The sequence below is a fragment of the Ascidia mentula genome, chromosome 6, assembly GCF_947561715.1.
Source record: "Ascidia mentula chromosome 6, kaAscMent1.1, whole genome shotgun sequence".
NCBI classification, from domain to species: Eukaryota; Metazoa; Chordata; class Ascidiacea; order Phlebobranchia; family Ascidiidae; genus Ascidia; species Ascidia mentula.
The window spans coordinates 857,429-877,958 of record NC_138571.1 but is presented as its reverse complement, the minus strand read 5'-3'; the positions used below and the strand labels follow the sequence as shown (position 1 = coordinate 877,958).

The following is a 20,530-nucleotide window of genomic DNA, read 5'->3' as shown; positions in this document are numbered from 1 at the left end:
GCCAAACGACTGCTTGGTATCCGATAGTGCATCCAATTTATATACGTGCAAAACAACAATAATGCTGAGAGAGCTATGCCACAGTCACCAGCTGCACTGATGAGACCTTACATGTTGGATCATTGTGTCACACCTGTTTCCAGCTCTCAATTATATTGTTCAGTTATTGTTTGCACCAGGATATGATTGCAGAATATGGATTTAGGTTTGTTGAAAATGTTTTGAAAAATATGTGAAAATTCTCATGGCTGCTGAAGTTGTTGAGCATCCAGTTAATTTACCTGGAACACCACAAGATAATCCAAGCTGGAATGAAAAGAATAAAGAGAGAGCAAAAGAATTGTGGACACTTTTGAGGTTGGAATAATTGCTTTATGTCAACTTTCAATAAAAAAAATGCTACTTTTTTACTAATTTTGCGGTATCATAAAAACTAGTTTTCACATGAGTAAAATAAGGGCCCCCACCGAGATTTAGCCCGAAAACAAGGTAAAATCAGTTCTATCTTTGTTATTAATTAAGTAAATTTACATAACTATTGGATCACAGCTTTGTGAACAGCAGACATGAGATGTGACTGCAAGTCATGTTACAGTTAGAAATGATGGACATTGTCCCAGGATCTAACAAACTTAACTGATTATTTTAGGGACAGTGTTAAGTTAACAACTGAACGAGTGAAGAAAGCTGACGTCCAACCCTCAACAATAAGTCACGGAGCTCATCATGTGAGGAAAATAAGTCAAGATGAAACAATTCTTGACGTCCTCTACAACCCATTGGCTGAGGTAACGACTAACAGATTAAAAAAAATCAAATCAAACAGAATATAAAATATATACTTTGCAAGAATTAAACTTGCATTACAACCACAGATTTAACCTTTGATTGTTTCTTTTTTTTCGTTATCTAGTAACAATGACAGCCAACTTTAGACTTTAAATTTTTGTGGTGTATTATTGACTAATAATAGGTGTATTTTCCCTCATATTCTATTCACGTTTTGTGTTTAGGAGATTGTGACGTTGGATCATCAGTTTCTTCGTGTTTATTATCAAGATGGAAGAAGAAAAGACATCATCGACTCCAGTGATGGAATCAACAAAATAATATTCTGTCGTCATTCTCTTCAATATGTTGGACTTTTCAACAACGATGAAATGAAGGTGATTTTTAATGTGCTTATTTTATTAATGTCACAATTTAAAAATGTCAAGGCTACATTTTAGGGAAATTGAGAAAAAAATACGTAACACGTTTATTTTGAATTACAGCTGTTTAATTCTGAATTTGAACTGGTTTCAGCAGCAAAAAGCCAACACAAAATATATTGGTGAGAACCTCTGATTTAATTCTGCAAACAAACCAACATTTCTGCTTCACTGTTTCAGTTTAATTTACAACGAAAGTACAAGCGAAGTAATTACAACTGGACCAGGAAACATTACAGTAAGTTAAAATATAATCTCATGTTAGAGTTGTTGGACTGTTGTCACACACACAGTTGGAGGAGAGGAGAGTAATGTAAAATATGCAAAATGTACAAAAGCAAATCAAAACACACACAGACACATTTTTAGACATAATGAAAAACTTTAATGCTTAAATGCAACAGCAAGTTATATCAGCTGTGAGAACCCATTGGAAACAAGTAATTGTTTAAACAGACCTGGTGTTTCCGATATGGAAATCGTTACATGATTCCACACAAGGTCATAATGGAAGGTCTCACTTGTCGGGATGTGTTCGAGAAAATCACACTTGAAAACACAGCAAGTCAAACACAGAAATGTTATGCTGTTTGTGGGACCGCTGTTGCTGTAAGTTTGTGCTTAAATATGTTTTCTTGGTCAAGGCAATTTTCTAACTGATATTTTCAAGCTACTCAAATACTTTACAATAAAATCTACATTAATTTAATTGCCAGAAGATCTTCTAAATTTGTTTAGATTGAAGAAATATTTTTTTGTATGTTTTTTGTCAGGTCTTCAACTTGCATGATGGAATTCTGCTGACATACAAGAAAGATCTTCATGTCAGAAATATTACTAGGTCAGATGTTTCAAGGTTTATAAGTTACACGATGACTCTAAATATTAGTGCACAAAAATCCTTCTGTGCTGAATAAAAACACTTGGTGTTGTCGTTTGCAGTATTTTGTTTTTCAATCCACTCAAATTTATTGTAACGGGTTCTCGGGACGGTTCCATTAAAGTGTGGGATGAAGAATTCGGGATAAAACTTGTGTTTGTCGGTCATCACGGCCCGGTAACTTCACTCAATCTCTACCCACAGGTAAAGTTGTGCAAATAATATTGTGTAATAATACAGAACACCACTAAGCATTTTGTGGAAACTGTGCCAGACATAACTGACCAATGATGCCTACTAAAATATAAGATGTTTAAATTGTTTTCCCTACAGTCCCCGTGCATGTTGTCATAGTTACAAGTTGTGTTGAAATATGATTGGTTGAATATTTTGAGCAAATCCATGTTTTTTTCAGGGTCCCTACATAATGTCAACGTCCCTCGATTGCAGCATCAGGGTATGGAGCATGGATACGTGTGATGAAGTTGACTTGTGAGTTTGTGTCACTGCCCCTGATTCAACATTTTACCTTCAAGATTTGAATAAAAACATCCCGTTCAACAATAAGCAAAAAGCGTTTCCCTTTGCCAACCGAAACAGGATTATTTCAATGCTAAACACAATTTTAATGAATTTGTAATCAAACATGTCGAGCTGAAACCTCTTTCCACGACGTACAATTCTACCTCGGTAATAAATTGCATAAATTGCAAAAAAAATTTCGCCAGTAATAATTTTTACCATTAAACATTTAAACAGACTTTACCATTTAACTCTGTTTCTACTGTCAAAAAGAGTATGTATTTTATTACCAGAATAAACATGGATGAACCGGTTGTTGGGCTTGGAACGACTCCTAACAATTCCACATTATTTTCATTCTCACAGTATGCAGTCAACTTGTGGGCGATCACTCATGTCCACCAGATATTTACAGCTATCGGGTAAGACTGGCCGATCACTTTATGTATTTACAACTAATGTTGAAATAATTGGCGTAAATCTTTGCTGCTTTAAAAACACTCAAAATCATATCGAAAACTTTAACATTTAAAATCACATGAATAAAAATATTCTTTCTTATTTTACAGAAATCCTGTTCAGAAATTGAATACAACAAATTACTTACAGGTTTAATAGCAGTTTTACCACTTCAGCACTAAATGCTTTCCCTTTTGAATATTTTAATATTTGTGAAATTAAATATTAAATATTTATTGCAATATCTACTTATCAATACGTACAGTGGTTTGCTTCAAAATTAACAAGTTGCACTTAGTGATATTTAAATGTAGTCGATTGTTTTTTAGCTGATGAATCGAGTAGTTTGTTCAACTGAAGATGGATTCGTTCGTCTATTATCCCCGGTCGATGGTTCCATCCTAACGACTCTTCCACCCCCCGTTATCGATCCCCTCCTCCCCCCAGTCAACAGTGCCCGGAGCCGATCCTCCGCCAGCTCCTTTGTTCCTGACAATGAAAAGTTTTTACTTGACGCCGTCTATTGTCTTCCACTGGAGATGTTATTTGTTGCTTACAACAACGGAGTTCTCATCAAAGCTTCCGCGGTTTCAAACCCGGCCATGATGGAAAAGACCTGGAAATTTGAAGAAGGTCAATTTGGTTTTAAACAATAACTTAGATTTATCAATAAGATTAAAATCAATCCACTTTTTTACAGAAATAATTCTTGATTAGTTTTGTTGCTTTACCTTATTTCCATTATTTTGTTGTAACTCAAGGATTTAATGTATTAATATTACTCACTTGTAGAGGACTTCATGTGGTTTCAGTTTTAGAATGATTTTGTCTTCAAACAGGTTGTCATGCCAACTGCTTGTGTATGTATGAATATATTCTCAACATCACTGAACTTAAAGAGAAATGGAAAAAATTAAAAGAGGCAAAAATTCTCACCAAGAAACGTAAACAAAGAAATCCACAGTAAGAATTAAAAAATTTGCGAAAGGAATGAAATATTTAATTTAATATTAAACCAGTGGGAAAATGAAAAAAATAATTTTCTTTAAAAATGCATCACAGTATATTTGTTTCGGATTATTTTCACTCCAACTCATGTTAATTTTGTGCAGATATGGCAACAGAATATTATTGTTGGCCGGCTGCAAGGATGGTTACATCAGCAGCCTCGACACAAATACAGGAGAAGTTCTCTTTCGAACTGAAGCTCATGGAGCGAAAGGTGTGATCGGGTTGCTCTCTAACGTCAGGAATGACCAAGTTATCAGCGCTGGACAAGGTTGCTTGCATGTTTTTTGTTATTTTAAACTTTACCAATCCTTGTTTGTTCTGTTTTTGTTTCGCAAAATGCATTTCTAGTAAGTTGTCTCGTATCAACAATTGACTTTTTTATAGACAATGTTGTAAAAGTGTGGAGAATATTTCCGAACACAATGGAATCCATGAGCTTACTGATGTCGTTCTATTGTGCTCACACCCCACGTCACATGACCATATCTGGATCAAAACTAGCAGTTGCATTTCAACAGCTCGCTACTGCCACCTACACAATGGTTATCTATGATCTGGAATCAAAAAGTTGGTTTTGTTGTTTTTTTGTCACCTTTGTATTTTGTTCAATGCAAACAGTAAAGTCCAAGTAAATGCAAATTCATTTTTCAAGTGTAATTTTTGTGGTAACCCAAGTTTTTAAGTGTTTTTAACTGCGTAGCTGTTTGTATTCATCACAAACTGTTGTCTTGACTTATTTATGATGTAATCAATCTGCATCGTTCAAACTGTTTACTTAAAAAAGTGTTTCCTATTTGTTTTTAGAGCGTTCTGATCACAGTCCCGACCACGACCACACAGACGAGCTGACTGGGCTCACTTGTTGCTCTCGACTCAAACTTTTCGCTTCAGCGAGCAGAGATGGAACAATCAGGATATGGAATGAGACAAATGATCTCGTCAGGTGGATTATGAATGTTAACTTCGTAGACAATTTTAATTAAAGATATTATTGTGACAATATTTTCTTTAGATGTTATTTTGGGGGGATTTACTGGAGCACAATGAACCTAAATAGTAAAAACTTTTCTATTCAAGTCATAAGTTTAAAAAAAAAAGGTATCATTAGAATGTTTTCGTAGAGACAAATGATTAAAGCTTAGGAGTTACAAATGTGTTCCACGTTGATTTTTTTCTGCAGCCATTTACATCTAAAAAGCACCAACATTAAATTTGCAAAACACAGACAACTGATTAAGTTTTAATCGTAACTCACAGGATCCTGAAGATCAACGATGAGCCAAAAAGCATCGACTTCTGCAACCAGAAAGGTGATCTTCTAATCGGACTGGGAAGAAACCTCCACCGGGTGGAGCACAAGAGCTATCTTCCTCGGATGTACATCTTCAAGATGGTTTGCATGGAATTTCCAGAGGAGGAGGTGGAAGCTCCGATCTCCATCAATCGGAAGTTGATGATGAAGTTGGATAAAGACATCCTGAGAAAGATCCAAGGAGCCAAAGCGCTCTACATGAGGTTTTGCACAATTTTAACAAATTAAAATTTGAAAAGATCTGACATGAAATGTTCCCTGAAAGTTGGTCATGAATTTTGATCAGTTTTAAAAAAAAAGAGTTGAATGATATTTAAAGTTTCCAAGCGCACTTCAATAAACATGGGCTAAGAATCGACAAAACCAAGTTATTCCTTACAGAGAATCATAGCTTATCACACTTAGGAGTTGTGGGTTACTACAGGGTGCATTGGATGTTAGGAGGCCACTCGGCTGATAAACCGATTAATTGTTTTCTTCTTTCGAATCAGTGTTTGTCAGACTTAATGTCACGAAAACAAATCTCCTTGAAATCATGTCTTCAATATCATGCAGGATGGATTATGAGTGGGATCCGATGTCAGTGGAGGAGCAGGAGAAGCTTGCAGAGGAGAGGAGAGGGAGGTTGGGAGCATATCAACTCCTCCTACAGAGAGAGTCGGATGTTGCTCACATCCGGGATGGAATGTTGAGACCAAAGAGAGCCTCCAGGAAACCAAGCAAGAGAATGGAGTCGATTGCGTTCAAAAAATACATGGCGTTGTTTTGGGACAGACCCAAGAAAGTCAAGGTTGTAATTGAATTTATCGACAAACTTTTATTTTCAAGGCATGTGAATAACTAAACTGGATATTAGCAATACTTTGCAAAACCTCAAGCAACAAAAATAAAAAAATCAAGACGATACAACAAACAATATTGAACAGTTTGCTTTGAACTAACTTAATTCCCTTCCTATTGTAAAGGTAACGCATGGTTGAAAGCATCCATGTGTGTTGTTTGGTATTTTTCAAACATAATCTTTGACTTGTTTGTTCTCTGGTTCAGATTCCTGATGAAGACGATTTCGACCCGGACCCTCACCCTGTGCGTGAACCCAGTAAGTTATAGTTTGTTGCTAACAGTAAGTTATTTGAACCGAAAGAATTTCTGGCTTTTAATTTTATTGGAGATCTTTATAGAAATCCTATTAATTAAAGAAAGCCCACTAGCCACAAAATTTAAATTTCCAACAAACAAGAAAGTTTGAAACAACTTCACATTTCTAGTAGTTTTGGGGCTCCCAGAGTTTTGGAGAATTTTGAGGACAATTATTTTGAAAAAATTATTTTTTTTTGTCAAGCTCCCAAAGAATGGCTTCCTGAAAGAAAGATTGGGTTTTTCCCCCCAATTGATACTGCAAAACCCATGAAAGATATTTTGGAAGATGGACTCGAGAAGGAAAAGGTTAAATTTAAAATTTGTTTGTAATATTCGTTGTTTCTTTGTAAAATTGGATAAAAAACTTCTATTGGAATATAACTCGTTGCCTAGTTACAAGAAAAGCATAAAAATGCAAAAATAAAAGTTAAAATTTCTGCTCAGTAAACCCCTTATGTTTCACGACATAATTCAATAATTATACTTTTACTTAAGGACCAAATTCCTATATAATTTTAATCTGAAAACAGCGAAGGAACAAACTACAAAAAATGGCTTTATATTTACTGACAGTTGTTTTAATTATGGGTATAAATATTAAAGACATAAAAACATTTGTTTATTTGTGGCTTTTTTGTATTTTTCCACAGCATCTGACAGACTCTGGTCCCGATTACGGTGACAAGTTTATCACCAATCCCTGTGGTTTTATTCCTAACTCGATCCTCGTCAAACTCCTCTGGCCACAAAGTGAGGTGAAGAAGTTGGCGGAGGATGCATGGAAGCCTCCAACTCTCTCCGAGGAACAATTGAAGATGATTGCTGAGATGGAGAAGGAAGCAAAAGCTGTAAGGATGTTTAATGTTGAGTCATCTGTGTTGGCCTCAGTGAAACTCATATCATCACTTTTTGTTACTCTTAGTTATAGAGGTATTCAGGTTTCTATGTTTAATTATTCACACGAGATACAGTGCAGTATGTTGTTATGTTGAAATGTCGAGCTGTCAATCTTAAAAGGAGAAAACCAGCTGATATTTGTTGGCAGGGGGAAATCACTTGGGCCGACAAAGATATCAAGCTGCCACCATTGTCAACAGGCATGGTATGACTTCTAAGGAATAATATTAAAGAATTAGTCAGAATAGAAAAAAAGTTGTAGAAAGTGCAAGAACAGATCTGCCTATTTAAACAGATCAGTCAAGTGTACAAAGTGCAAGAACTAATCCATGTTATTCTGAATTGAGTTCAGTACATTTGCACAGAGCACAGTCTTTAAAATTGAAATTTCAGTAAAAAAAAATGCAAAAATTAGTTGTTAAGGTGTTTTTGTTGCTGGAAAGTGGGCTACATGTTAACACCTTTGTTGTAATTCACTCAACATCTGTTGTTACTCAGCAACTTCCATCAGAAGAAGAGGATGCAGTGGAGGAAGATGAGGATGCTGTCTTTTACATGGAGTCTGACACAGATTCTGTCGTGGAGGAAGTTTTTGATGAAGAAACAATCGAACCATCAGGTGAGTCAAATTAGACTGCCATATGATCTTGGATGTTTTACTGAAAATTCCTTACTTGCTCTACTCACGTGAAAGTCCACGTAATTACTTGCTCTACTCACATGAAAGTCCATGTGATTACTTGCTCTACTCAGATGAAAGTCCACATGATTACTTGCTCTACTCAGATGATGGTTCACATGATTACTTGCTCTACTCACATGATGGTTCACATGATTACTTGCTCTGTTTGAAGTTATTTAAACTTTAGCTGGAGTTCCACCCAAACCAAAGAAGAAAGTCAGCATTCAGAAACCGAAGAAGAAAACAATTGAGAAGAAGCCGTCTGCCTTGATGGAGAAGATGAGATCTGCAATGAGGACTCCAACTCCTCCTCCTAAAGATCCAACTCCTCCACCCACGCCACCTCCACAACCACCAGGTGGCAGTAGAGTTATAGACAGTGGTTAAATCTTAACAATTACTGCTTTGCTGAAATCTTAATGTCTACTGTGTTTTGCAAAATGAACCAAAAGAAAATAAAAACATTTTCATGATAATAAAATTTATTTTTGTACAATTGTTTTTACACCAATTTTTACTTTATATGTAATAAACACATCTGCAATATTGTTAATGGAAAAATTGATTATCCATTCAGAGTAATTCTTTATATTTTGTTGAAGAACCGAAAGTAAAGGTTCCGGCCAAGCCATCGAAGCCGATAGTCAAGTTTGTCTCAAGACCCCCTCCACCCAAAGCACCCACACCACCTCAACCCACACCGCCCCCACCTACACCACCTCCACCCACACCACCCCCCAATTACCTCACACAGTTTGATGGGTTGTCATGGTTTGAGAGACACAAGACATACATCAACCAGGTTTGTGGTGGTATTTTTTACTAATAAAATTTTGATTTGTCTCAAAATGGTTTTTCTGGAATAAAATTTAAGATTGTTTAAATATATATTCCCCATAAAGCCAATTAAATCATAAACTTTGTTCACAACAGTTTTTTAATTAATGAATGATATTATCATCGAATGGATAAAGATAATAATTATCTGTTGATTTGAAAAAAAATTAATGCATAAGGGAAACTCCCAACTTTGAAACAACCAATCATTTCAGAGAATCACAAAACCTTATTCCATTTCACAATACTTCAATGTTATCTGTGATGTGATCGGAATATCTATTGACTGGGCTCATCGATGTGGGATTGCCGATGCACTGCTGTTGTTATGGCAACAGGAGGAGTTGCGGGATCATCGCCACCTGGTGGCAGCACTTGGTTCAATTCTTAATGCTTCAGTGCCTCCCAATCCTAAGGTTTGTTCTCTTGAATCACACACATTTAGTTTCCAAGATTGCAAGAAAATTTGCATTTTTTTCGAAAGGAATGAATGCCTTCGATTTACCTGATAAATTAGAAAAATATATCTGATGCAATTCCTATATTTTCTTACATAAATGTGGTATTTCATCCATGTGTCCAGTTTGGATCATGGTAAAATTTAATTCTCAAAATCGTATGGAATTTTTCATCAGTTAAGAAACTTTGACGTTATTGTAATAAAGTACAACATCCATTTATTCCCAGGACCCGGACCAAGCGATGTTTCTTCGGTCGACTGTGAAACTTTATCAGACGGTGAATGGAGGGAGTGAGGATTTCCTCATTGAAATTCTCACCCAGTATCTGGAGAGCGATCAAGCGTATAAAAACTTTGTGAGGAATTGTTTGATTGATCTGGGGTTGCAGGTGAGCAGGAAGATTTCAACAATGTGTGTGCGCTCATGCAGAATAGATAAGCGTACTTTGATAAAATCCCAGAATTTGTAAAAATTGTGATGTACTCGGTGTGGCCAATGAAAAAAAACTTTGCTAATTTTCCATATTTATGCAACATAAAAAACTGCCTCTAAGTTTGCCTTTATGATAATAATACACATAACAAATGGGTATCAACAAAGTTTTGAATTGTTATTTATTGACAAAATTATGAATAACAAATCATGGATATTAGCTTGAAGAAGTCCCAGAATCATTAAAAATTAGATCTCGATCTGTAATTGGTCCACAGACATGCAGTTTGACCAAGCTGATTGTCTACATATTATTATCAGACTTCCCATCCTAATTGTGTTAGAATAAATTTTAATCTTGAATTTAAAACAAATAATGCTTGTGTCTTGAAACAGGATCCACATGTGTATTTGAGCAAAGAACTTGAATCCTGGGAAATTTGGAACTTGGATGAAACAAAACCGATTAAATCCCAAATCCGATCAATGGTCCAGAGGTGGTTCATGGATTGGAACATGAGATTCAGGGTTTGTGGTTTGACAAACGATCCCACTTTATTTAAGCTAATTTGGTTGTGGCTGAAAGCTAATTTTTTATTTTTATTTGCATTTACTCAAAGTTGTCTTTTTCATTTGTTTGAATTAAAACTAATAAAATCTAATCACATTCATTCCCATCCCCATGTGCAAACTTGGGGGTAAATCAGTGTTGGGGTGGATTCTTTGATCACAATTTTTTAGATTATCAAAACCATTAAAACCTCACAGTTTATACTTGTTGTAGAACCACTTGGAACAAACAATGGAGCAACTTCGAAGGGGGGACATCAAAGGCAAAATACGTCGTTCAGGTCAAAGTAAAACTTCTGAAGGAAAGAGGGTTCAGTTTTCTGTCCAACCTTCAGATTCATCTCTCAAAAATATTTCTCCTATTGAGGTAAAAATTATTATTTTATCATTTTTTTATAATCATCAGTTTTTCATATATTTTCTTGGTTGGTTTACCTCACTGTTAGACAAAAAAATGTTTCTTTGGCCAAAAAACTAAATATATCATGTGGGTTTTCATTTCAAATCCAATCAAGAAGTTTGGTTTAAGAACTTGTCATTCCAATTTCGTTTCAAAAAAAAAAACTCAGAAAAAATCACTTTTCGGCCTTTGCATTTGGTATAACCTTCACGGTTAATAAGATGGTGATGAGTTTAAACCAAATGTTTCCTTGGCAATTATTGGGATCAGGTTGTGAATTACTTCTGCGAAATCATGCTTGAGGAAGAGTTGGAAAGAGTTCGACTCGCGAACGTGAAACCGGAACCGACCAAGAACACCGTCCTCGTTCTTCCCAAACTCGAGGGACCACAGGTGAAGTTTTGACAACAATTGAGAAAATTGATTAAAAAATAATATTTGGTTTTGTCTTGTGGAAAAATTCTTGCAATTTTGTTTTGAAATATTAAATTTTTGTCGACAAATTACCTTCAATCAATATGTTTGCTTCAATGTTTAACATACACAAACTCTCAGTGTTAATGGACAAAGATCTCAAACCAAATAAGTTTTGAAATATTTCCAGGCGATTGTTCGTCTTGGGGAGATGCACACGGCACAGAGAATCCGCCACCGACAGGAACTCGCATTCGAATATCGGTTAAATCCTCTTGTTCGACCCTACCCTGATCTCATGGCTTCATTCACAAACAAACTGAATCTCCCAATCACAAGAGTTCCTTTAAATCCATTCCCGAGTGAAGTCGATAGGTAAGTTGTTCGTTCCGGAGCAAATTTGCCAACAGGTTGCATCCACAGCAAGTAATGTAAAAATATTGAGGAATTTTAAGAATGTTAATTTGAGGCAAACATCAACATTTATTCACACAACATAATTTTCTTATTTGCTACCAGGACCAAAGCATATGGTTTTGTTTTAACAAACTTTACTTCCTTGATATCATTTCTATGAATGCATAAATTTTTGGAAATGAAATATTTTTTACGTCCATAAAATGAAGTTGAAACTTTAGCCTAAAAACTAATAGTTAAAAATTAAAAATAGAAATGAAAGTTTCAAACTTACGTTGGAAGGAATTATTTTCAGATTCATTAACTCAAGATATGTTTGTAATGAGCAAGTTTGAAATTAATCAGAAATTGTTTCAGGTTTGACGAATTGTTCAGTGGATATCAGTCAGTTCTCATCACTCTGAAGTCCAACACTCACCAGAAATACTTTGTACCTGAGAAGTCTTATGTTCACATGGCTTACTAATCCATCTTTACCACCTAATGCTCTTCATAATTGGTTCATTTGAAAATATTCTGTACTATTACTTCCTATTTCATGGGGTATTTTCACTACTTTTGATGTATGCAATATGACTATTTGTATGTTGGGGTAAGCACCTGTCCACTGTGCACAAATAAACTTGTTTCCAAGCTATTTCAATAAAACTCAAATATTTTCCAACAAACAGAGTGCAAACAAGTTTTTTACCTGCTTGTCCAAATGATATCATTTCAAGTTGGGTCAATTTTTTGCGTTAAATTTTATATCCTACCAACCCAACTTTCTAAAGATTTGCATTGAACAAAATGATGGTTTGAATAATATTGAAACACACAGAGAATATGTTAAGTAACATATCAACATTATAATAGTTCCAACACCACATGACAATTATGAACAAATATACAAGTGTTGATTGTCAAAGAATGGACATTGTTTCATCACAATTGAACTTTGTTGCAAACCCTCAGTAAATATTTAAAACACAAGTGTCAAAATGAAAGATTATTTTGTAACCTTGACTTAAGTTCAACATTACAGTGCATTCAAAAGCAACAGTTTTTGTTCAATTGGAGTAAAAACACAGTAACAACAACCATAAGACACTAGAGGAATGAACGCAGTAATATTTATTTAAGTAAAACATATTAGAATAATTGTCGTTGGTATTGTCACACAATACAATAGCTTTTAACAGTTTATAAATGACATTAAAATTAGCTTTTCACAACTTTGCATTTTTTATCACCAAAAAATACTTTGCATATTACATACAATAAAATGCATAAAAATCTTCAGTAAAAACAACAAACACACGCAAGCCCTGGAACACACTGGTTAGGGAACGTTATAAAATTCAGGAACCTGTTTTAAAGACAAAGGCACAAATGGTAAAAATATTAAAACCTTGTGAGTTACGTGCAGTAATGTAAGGCAAAAGTAAGAATGGCAAAAGTTGCAAACCCAAATGGGCTTCGAACTACACAAGCAACGGATCGATGGATTAAACTAAGGAACAGTGTTGCTATGACGATTACATACATGAGTAAAACATTTGTTTCCTTTGGAAGGAAACATTTTTCAGTGTTGTGACTTGAAGAAGTTAAGGTGATCTACAGAAATACAAAGTAGGTGTATTTAACCTAAAATTTTTTACAAATTAGAGAAGCACCCAAGTTAAACCTTTAACAAATTGAAATGAGGTCAGTATAAAATTTACACAATTTACCATTTTGATCATTTTGTTAAAACTTACCAGCAAAAAACTTGGATTATTTCTATTTCTCCAACTGAACGAAGGCACAGTTATTTCAGTGATATTGTTTTTGTGTTTAAAGACGCATGCATCATGTACGTGCCCACTCAGTATTAGTCGTGGTTTTAACATTTCCATTATCTGCATGTGAACAAATGAAACATGATGAAGGGACAGTCAGTGTAAGTAGATTTTGTGGTTTGTGGCTGTCATGCTCATATGTATGCACAAAAAAAACGAAGACAAAATATAAAACAATCCAATATCCAACACACCAATAACATCAAGCATGTTTTAGTTTTTGACCATATGGCACAACTCATTATTAACAGGCATGTAAGTAAAACTGTTTGTGTGATTAGGATATCGGTCTGTATGCAATTAACAACAGGGTTTGGATAGTTTCTTTTAGTTTGTGCATTTTTTTATTTCAAGAACAAAAAAAATCCACCAACATAAGGTACAACAACAATTAACCTGATCTGAAGGTTGTTTGGCCAACACGTCATGATTCTGAACATATTTGTACAACTTTTTTCTCGGAGTTGAATCGATCTCGCTGCAACTCTCATCAGATTCTCGGTACATTGGAAAATGCTTTAAACAAATTTGATATAAATATAACAGTTTCAATTAATTCACCAACCATTATGAAAATCACAACTTCATGTCTTCTTGTTTGAAAACAGTTAAAAATGTAATTTAGAAAAACTATTACATTAAGTTTGTGACTGAAAGTCAAAGTTAATGGGGAAAGCTCATGTTTTCAAATGTGAAAATATATTAAGTTGGGTAAATGCCGGACTGTGACACAACTGTAACCAAACAACCTTTATATCCACCTGTAAAAGCACAGGAGCTGATGTGATAACGGATCTTTCATCAGGTTCACAAAATTCACTGTTCAACACATTTTTCTAAACAAAAACTTTGGATAAAAAACAAACTAACAAATCCACTTTAAGGGTTAGGATTAAACCTCTGAGCAATTTAGAATATTTGCAACTTTCTTTAATTGTGTTTTGGTTGATTGACACATGAGGCAGTTGTCACCACCAAAACCCATTGTGTTGATAATCACAAAGTTGATTCCTTTGATGGGAAGCAGTTCAACATTCCTCCTGTGGTAAGTCTGCAGAAACCTTTGAGAAAGTTTTGTTATTGGTTTGCAGTCATTCAGCCGTAAGATTTAAATATTGGCACCGGAGAACACATATTTTTATGACTTCATTGTGACAACTTTGTGAACACAACTCACAGGTTTTCTCATAATTGTCATGTTAAAATAAGACGTTTTGACAAAAACTTATGTCAGCATCAGTTTAAATGACGCGGTTGGTGTAGCTCCATTATTATAAGGAGCTGACCTGACCGATGTCACAGATAAGGCTCGCACGGGTGGTGACGTCACATGACAGTGTTAATAACAATATGGGCCAGTCTCTTTATACTCAGAATTGTTATTTGTTTATGTAACATTTTCAAAAATTAGGAACTTATTACATAAACATAAAAAAATCATATTTGTAATAAATGTAGTGAAAAAAGAGTTGATTTCTCATGCTTTTATTTGTACCGCGTAAGCTTGTTTTGTGTTACATCAAAATGGAAGCCGATGTCGTGGTTGCCAACAATAACATGTAGAGGAATATTCTTTGGCGTTGCAAAAATATGTCGGGCATTTTTGACATATTTCTGCCACTGGGTGTCGCTAGCCCACTTTCCTTCATCAAACAAATCTCCGAGTATAAAAATAACTTCTGGTTCATGCAATTGGATCGCTGTTTGGAAAGATCTGTACATTTGCCATTCCCTAAAGTACATGATTGTTGTTTTACAGAATATTATTTTAAATGCAATTCAATATTTTGTGAGATTTGTTGCCAAACACGAAACAAGTTGACAATCCTCTACATCTCCAAGTAATTTTTCAATACAGTTTAGATAATCCCCAACAATCCCCACCTTCTTAGTTGATCAAACCAGTGACCCTCCCTGTCACCCAGCAAATGGGGGTCTGCCAAAACCATTGCTCTAAAAAAAGCAAATTTCATTTCCTTAATGTGACAGAAAATTAGTTAAATTTACTTGAAGGCAGAAAGTTAATTTTTTATCACCACATACAATGCAATTAACTAAATGTTCTAATCTCACTCATACCTTAATGTTCCTGTTTGTGAAAAGGTTTGTGGAACCTGCGGCCAGTTACATTTCCATAAAACAAGGTAATAAACACAAAATTCATTAAAAAAACCCAAAGATATTGCACAGGACAGAGACAGAAATGCAACTTTTTTAGCCCCAGGTTTCCACATGACAGACCCCGATTACAAGACAGACATCTGAATGCAGAAGTTTTTGCACGTTAGTAATTTAAACATGTTAAAAACAATAATTCAAAAATAATGTTTAGATGCAAAACATGTTTGGTCAGTTGTGATTTTAACAAAAATTTGAAATGTAGGGAAAATATAAAATGGTATTGAAGAAATATTCTGAAAGAAATGAGGTTTCAACAATATATTTTAATTAAAATTTTAACAACTATTTGATTTTGATAATAGCACGAAAAGTCACATTTGTGAAACATAATCCTCAATAGCATTGCCACTGAATTCATGAACAACATTCGTATTTTTGATATGAAAATTTCTAACAAGGTGTTTTGCAATCTCCAAAAAATCTTTTGAAGGTTTGTCACCAACTTCGTGGGATAGAGTTAATGTTTCCAGAGATAAACTTTCTAATGCTTCAATTGTGCAACTTTCCGCTGTTTTGAAAGGTTTTGGAATAAAAATGTTACATCTTTTCAACAAACTCTTTTTGGGGAAAACTCGATGAAGTTCAGTAAAAAGTTTAAGGTTCACAGAAGTTAGAGATTCAAAGTTAATGCATTGTCTGGAGACAGTTAATTCTTGTGGCATCAACTTGTCAGACACAAACTGACAAAAAAGTTCCAGTGATTTGTTGCAGGAAAACCTCACACTGTCCATAAACAAATGCTTTAAAGAATATTCCAGGTCGCTGTCAGTAATCTCTGAACAACTTTCCACATTATAGTCATCACCTTCATCATAAATATAACAATCGGCAAATCGTAATTCAGTTACTTGTTGATTTCTATATAATGTTGACAAACAAAGTCCCTCAAAAAACTTTATTATCCGATGAATTTTTACTTCAAAGTTTTGCAGAAATATCAAACTAACATTTGAACTGGGATTTGAAACTAAGATTTCTAGTTTATTCAATGCATCATCAACTAGATTTTCTCCTGGAACGAACGTCAACTTAAGTTTCTCCACATTTAACAAGGTTCCCAATGAAAGTTTCGTGGAATATTCCAAAAATATTTCAGTTACGCTCTGTGGCACCACAGTGTGGCCAGTTTCATCCGTTACAACTAAATCATCATAAAGTCCATCTTCATTGCTGGAAATATTATCTTCTTCATCGAAGCTTTCTCCTAACGCAACATCCCAAACATCAACGTTACTTCCTGGAGGTTTTGTCTTGTTCATAGATTGAGTCTCACCACCAAAGCAGACTTGAAACAACCAATCAGATTTGTCGACGGAATGTAAGTTGCAGATCACCAAAGCGTTCACAACTGACCCACGTAAAATTCCACTCACAACTTTGCAGTACACTTGGAACAATGCATCAGAATTTAAAGTTGAGTTGAGGATCAGGTCAATTCTTCTGCACCCTTGATTCAGTCGATTGATTATTTCATCACAATTAAGTATCATAGTAGCATGACGTGGATGCAATGCCACTCGCAATGTTTTTGTTGCTAGTAATTTGATCCATGGTATGATTTCTATATTTGGGGCATTTTTATGCAGGGACTCGTGCAGTGCAAACGCTGGAACTCCTGCATCTTTACCCATATTTGAATAAAGTCCAATATCCAATGCTTCTTGAAACAAACTGTTTATCAAAACCTGTCGATGATGTTGAATTTCGTTTTTACTTTCAACATCAGGTTTGAACAGATCACCAGAAGAATTTAAACGATTTTTAAACACATAATTCCCTTCCACACATCTTTCAACCAAGCTTTTCCAATAAAAATCAACAACGCCCTTTTCAAAATTTTCCTCAAACCGAACAACGTGGTTCACTGGCAGGTTCTGCCAAAATATTTCCAGACTTTTTTGCGGCCATTGAAAATCGGAGATAAGATTTAAAATGTCAAATTTGTAACAATTACGCCCAAGAAATCCAGCACAGATTTGAATTAATGCTTCTGGATTTGAATTGTTTTTACTTCCCATCCTAGGCCGTTACAGGCAATACAAATTCTCATAATTTCATAATATTAACCAGTCCACCATATTCATACAAACGTCCACAAAACATTGCAACAAACCTAAACTTACTCAAGCGTGACGTATCAACTGGTGTAAAAGGGGTTTGTCCCTAGTTTGCAACCACGTAACTGGTCATGCATGAAATAAGATTTAAATTAACATGAAATATAAAACAACAAGTTTAAAAAAAAAGATACCAAATACATTGTACCAGGAGAGTTATCAACAAAACACTTTGCCAGCAAACTGACGACTAACGGATAGCGCAATGGTGAATGATTTTGAAATGCAAAATATAATTTATCGATGATGCAGCCGGGCAAATTTATTTCATTATTTCACTACATCAAAAACATTTCGCTTCATCCTGGTGAAGGGCTGCTGCAAAGCAACCGAAATATCGTCACTTACAACTGTTAATACATCAGGTTCGTATTTTCCATTGTCTATGACTGCACGGTTTTTTAGGAACCTTTGATATAAGAGTAAGATTTTGACGGGTTCTACGTAAACCTGATTTTGCGAAACAAAACTTACATAGAATCGTTCATCGTTGCTTTCTTCGCAAAACCATGACTGAATGTTACTATAGCTTGGAACTCTATCCTGGGCCGGACCGTCCATTTGGCGAAATATAGGCAACCGCCGAGGGCGCACAGCCTTAAGGTGGCGCAAAATCGCCTGAAAAGGCGCCCGATCTATAATTCACGCATTGGGATAAACTTTCCGATTAATACGGTGAAAAACTTACCATTTTCTATAATAAATCATCAAACAGCGATTTGGGTGCGGGCAGAAAATTTGTCAACAGGGCGAAAAAAATTGAACTTTTCTGAGATGCAAAATGAGTACCGCCCTGTGTGTATCTCATGACATAACTTCACTGAGGTAAACAAAAAACAACCTAAAAGAAATCCAAACACTGAGCCTTTTCCTGCTGTTGACCCGAGCTCAGATAAAATGCGTTTTCAAACCCCTCGCGATGAACAACATGTACAGCATGAGTAGAAACATAAGGTCGTACTATTGGGAAACGAACGGCTTCGTCCATACGGGCGAGGAAAACAAACGCTTTTGCAAAAGATTTTATATTTTATTGAGGAAGTGAAGACAATGCATCGGGAGCGGAAGAAACGTGGGGAACGGGAACAAATTGTCGTTTCAAGAATTGCTGACGTTTTACTGTTTTGCTGGATCGACACGCCCAATGACACGCTTGATTAATTAATTCGGCGCTTGAACACAAAAATGTTGGAAATACGTCACAGAAAATGAGATAAAATTCTTCTCTCTGTCTTTGTTTTTGACCTCACCTGGATTCGAAAACTTTGGGCCAGGAATCCTGATCAAGTTTTAACTTACCCCCCAAAAAATCCCTATTACCCCAAAATGCGTGAAGAACAACACAACAACACAGTATACAAATAACACAACAACACAACACAACAACACAGTATACAAATAACACAACAACACAGTATACAAATAACACAACAACACAGCAACACAGTATACAAATAACACAACAACACAACACAACAACACAGTATACAAATAACACAACAACACAACACAACAACACAGTATACAAATAACACAACAACACAACACAACAACACAGTATACAAATAACACAACAACACAACACAGTATACAAATAACACAACGAATTTGTGTTGGTTCAATGACAACAACTCGCTTGCGATATTTGTTCCCACCTTGGTTTTCTTGTTGGTTTCGTTCAGATTTCTCGACTGATTGTTGGGTGTGAACATAAACACTAACATATAAAGGGGAATTACCGAAACCACAACATATGAAACAAGGGTTTTAATCTGTGGAGGTTCAAAGTAATGCTTTCAAAACATTTCAAAGCATTGTTGTTAGCACTTTCTCAAAGATGCACTAAGGTGCCATTTTACATATCCCAGTAGTGTTCAATCAAGTACTGGTTTTGGTGTGTTTAGTTGTGTGTTAAATACGATTGTCTGGTTTTCGCACATAAATTGTGGGCAGAGAATATGACAAGAGTTACTGAAGTGAGATATGTTTAGTTCCAAATGTATGCGAATTCTTGCTTCACTGGAATCTGCAACAAATCCTACCCAACTTTCAAGGTAACGTTTATTTTAAGGTACTGCTTTACTTTAAAAAAAAAATACCTCAGTCCGAATTAAGCACGCATGCCTGTGGAGTTCTGTCGGAAAGCTTAACTCCGTCTGCGTCCCAGCTGTGTGGAGAATTAAGTCAGGAAACATGCGTGCTACAAATCGTCTAAAGTCGAAAAAAAATAAAACACTGGTTAAACAATTTGTTCTCACGATCCGTTCGCCCCCCCCGATAAATAATTGACTATGCGATAAAAGTTTACAGCGAAAGTAAAAAAAAAATACATTATGTCATGCATGGCTTCTCGTGTTTGTCACGGTTGAGAGGATATGTGGGAATTTTAACTGATTGTTTACGTTGACCTCGTGTTGAACGAAGAAATTCAATTTTTAAAACAAGTGGTGTGAGATATATTGGCCCGGCCGATGATGTTGCTATCTTGTTACGTGCAACATCAATACTTTGAATTTTTGAAACCTAAATCTCTGTAAAATTGGTTTTATGTTCACGATATTGATATCAACGGATTATTTGGGAATAAATGTTCAACTCTAAGCGAACGTTCGGTAAATATGATTTTAAACGATAAACGACAAAATCCCTGTCGTAATTATTTAACATGAAAATCAGGTTTATTTTGTAACCGCCCAGTTGTCTGCTCGGCATAATACAAGTTGTTTTGTTTGCAGCAGGATCGAATTAATTGAACTTGACTGAATAA

General features: G+C 35.3%; 2 protein-coding genes across 2 annotated transcripts; one reads left to right on the top strand and one right to left on the bottom strand.

Moving 5' to 3' along the window:
- The first annotated feature begins 183 nt into the window (after positions 1-183).
- On the top strand, positions 184-12,254 carry LOC145905516 (uncharacterized). The gene is made up of 31 exons (XM_082992741.1): positions 184-357; positions 650-788; positions 1,014-1,166; positions 1,275-1,333; positions 1,392-1,449; positions 1,668-1,820; positions 1,985-2,052; positions 2,154-2,295; positions 2,507-2,583; positions 2,907-3,035; positions 3,183-3,222; positions 3,402-3,705; positions 3,912-4,035; positions 4,185-4,351; positions 4,468-4,650; positions 4,888-5,026; positions 5,341-5,598; positions 5,951-6,185; positions 6,443-6,494; positions 6,738-6,841; positions 7,186-7,383; positions 7,931-8,051; positions 8,302-8,472; positions 8,717-8,916; positions 9,167-9,367; positions 9,639-9,800; positions 10,241-10,372; positions 10,629-10,781; positions 11,085-11,207; positions 11,419-11,603; positions 12,003-12,254. Exons 1-31 carry the CDS (start codon positions 245-247, stop codon positions 12,109-12,111), a joined length of 4,452 nt encoding a protein of 1,483 aa, XP_082848867.1. The 5' UTR covers positions 184-244; the 3' UTR covers positions 12,112-12,254.
- A 192-nt stretch (positions 12,255-12,446) lies between these two features.
- LOC145905800 (metallophosphoesterase 1-like) lies at positions 12,447-15,856 on the bottom strand. The gene is made up of 8 exons (XM_082993088.1): positions 15,545-15,856; positions 15,350-15,418; positions 14,961-15,197; positions 14,364-14,526; positions 14,227-14,301; positions 13,862-13,981; positions 13,385-13,525; positions 12,447-13,241 (listed from the first exon to the last, which is right to left on the bottom strand). Exons 1-8 carry the CDS (start codon positions 15,697-15,699, stop codon positions 13,044-13,046), a joined length of 1,158 nt encoding a protein of 385 aa, XP_082849214.1. The 5' UTR covers positions 15,700-15,856; the 3' UTR covers positions 12,447-13,043.
- Between the last annotated feature and the right edge of the window lie 4,674 nt (positions 15,857-20,530).

Excerpts from the sequence above, each read along its gene's own strand:
- LOC145905516 (XM_082992741.1), top strand. The coding sequence starts at position 245 with ATGGCTGCTGAAGTTGTTGAGCATCCAGTTAATTTACCTGGAACACCA. Across the intron at positions 1,821-1,984 it reads TTTGTGGGACCGCTGTTGCT|GTCTTCAACTTGCATGATGG; the intron begins GTAAGTTTGTGC and ends GTTTTTTGTCAG. Across the intron at positions 8,473-8,716 it reads GCCACCTCCACAACCACCAG|AACCGAAAGTAAAGGTTCCG; the intron begins GTGGCAGTAGAG and ends ATTTTGTTGAAG.
- LOC145905800 (XM_082993088.1), bottom strand. The coding sequence starts at position 15,699 with ATGTGGAAACCTGGGGCTAAAAAAGTTGCATTTCTGTCTCTGTCCTGT. Across the intron at positions 14,527-14,960 it reads ACACAAAACAAGCTTACGCG|GTTTCTGCAGACTTACCACA; the intron begins GTACAAATAAAA and ends ACTTTCTCAAAG. Across the intron at positions 13,242-13,384 it reads ATAATCCAAGTTTTTTGCTG|ATCACCTTAACTTCTTCAAG; the intron begins GTAAGTTTTAAC and ends GTATTTCTGTAG.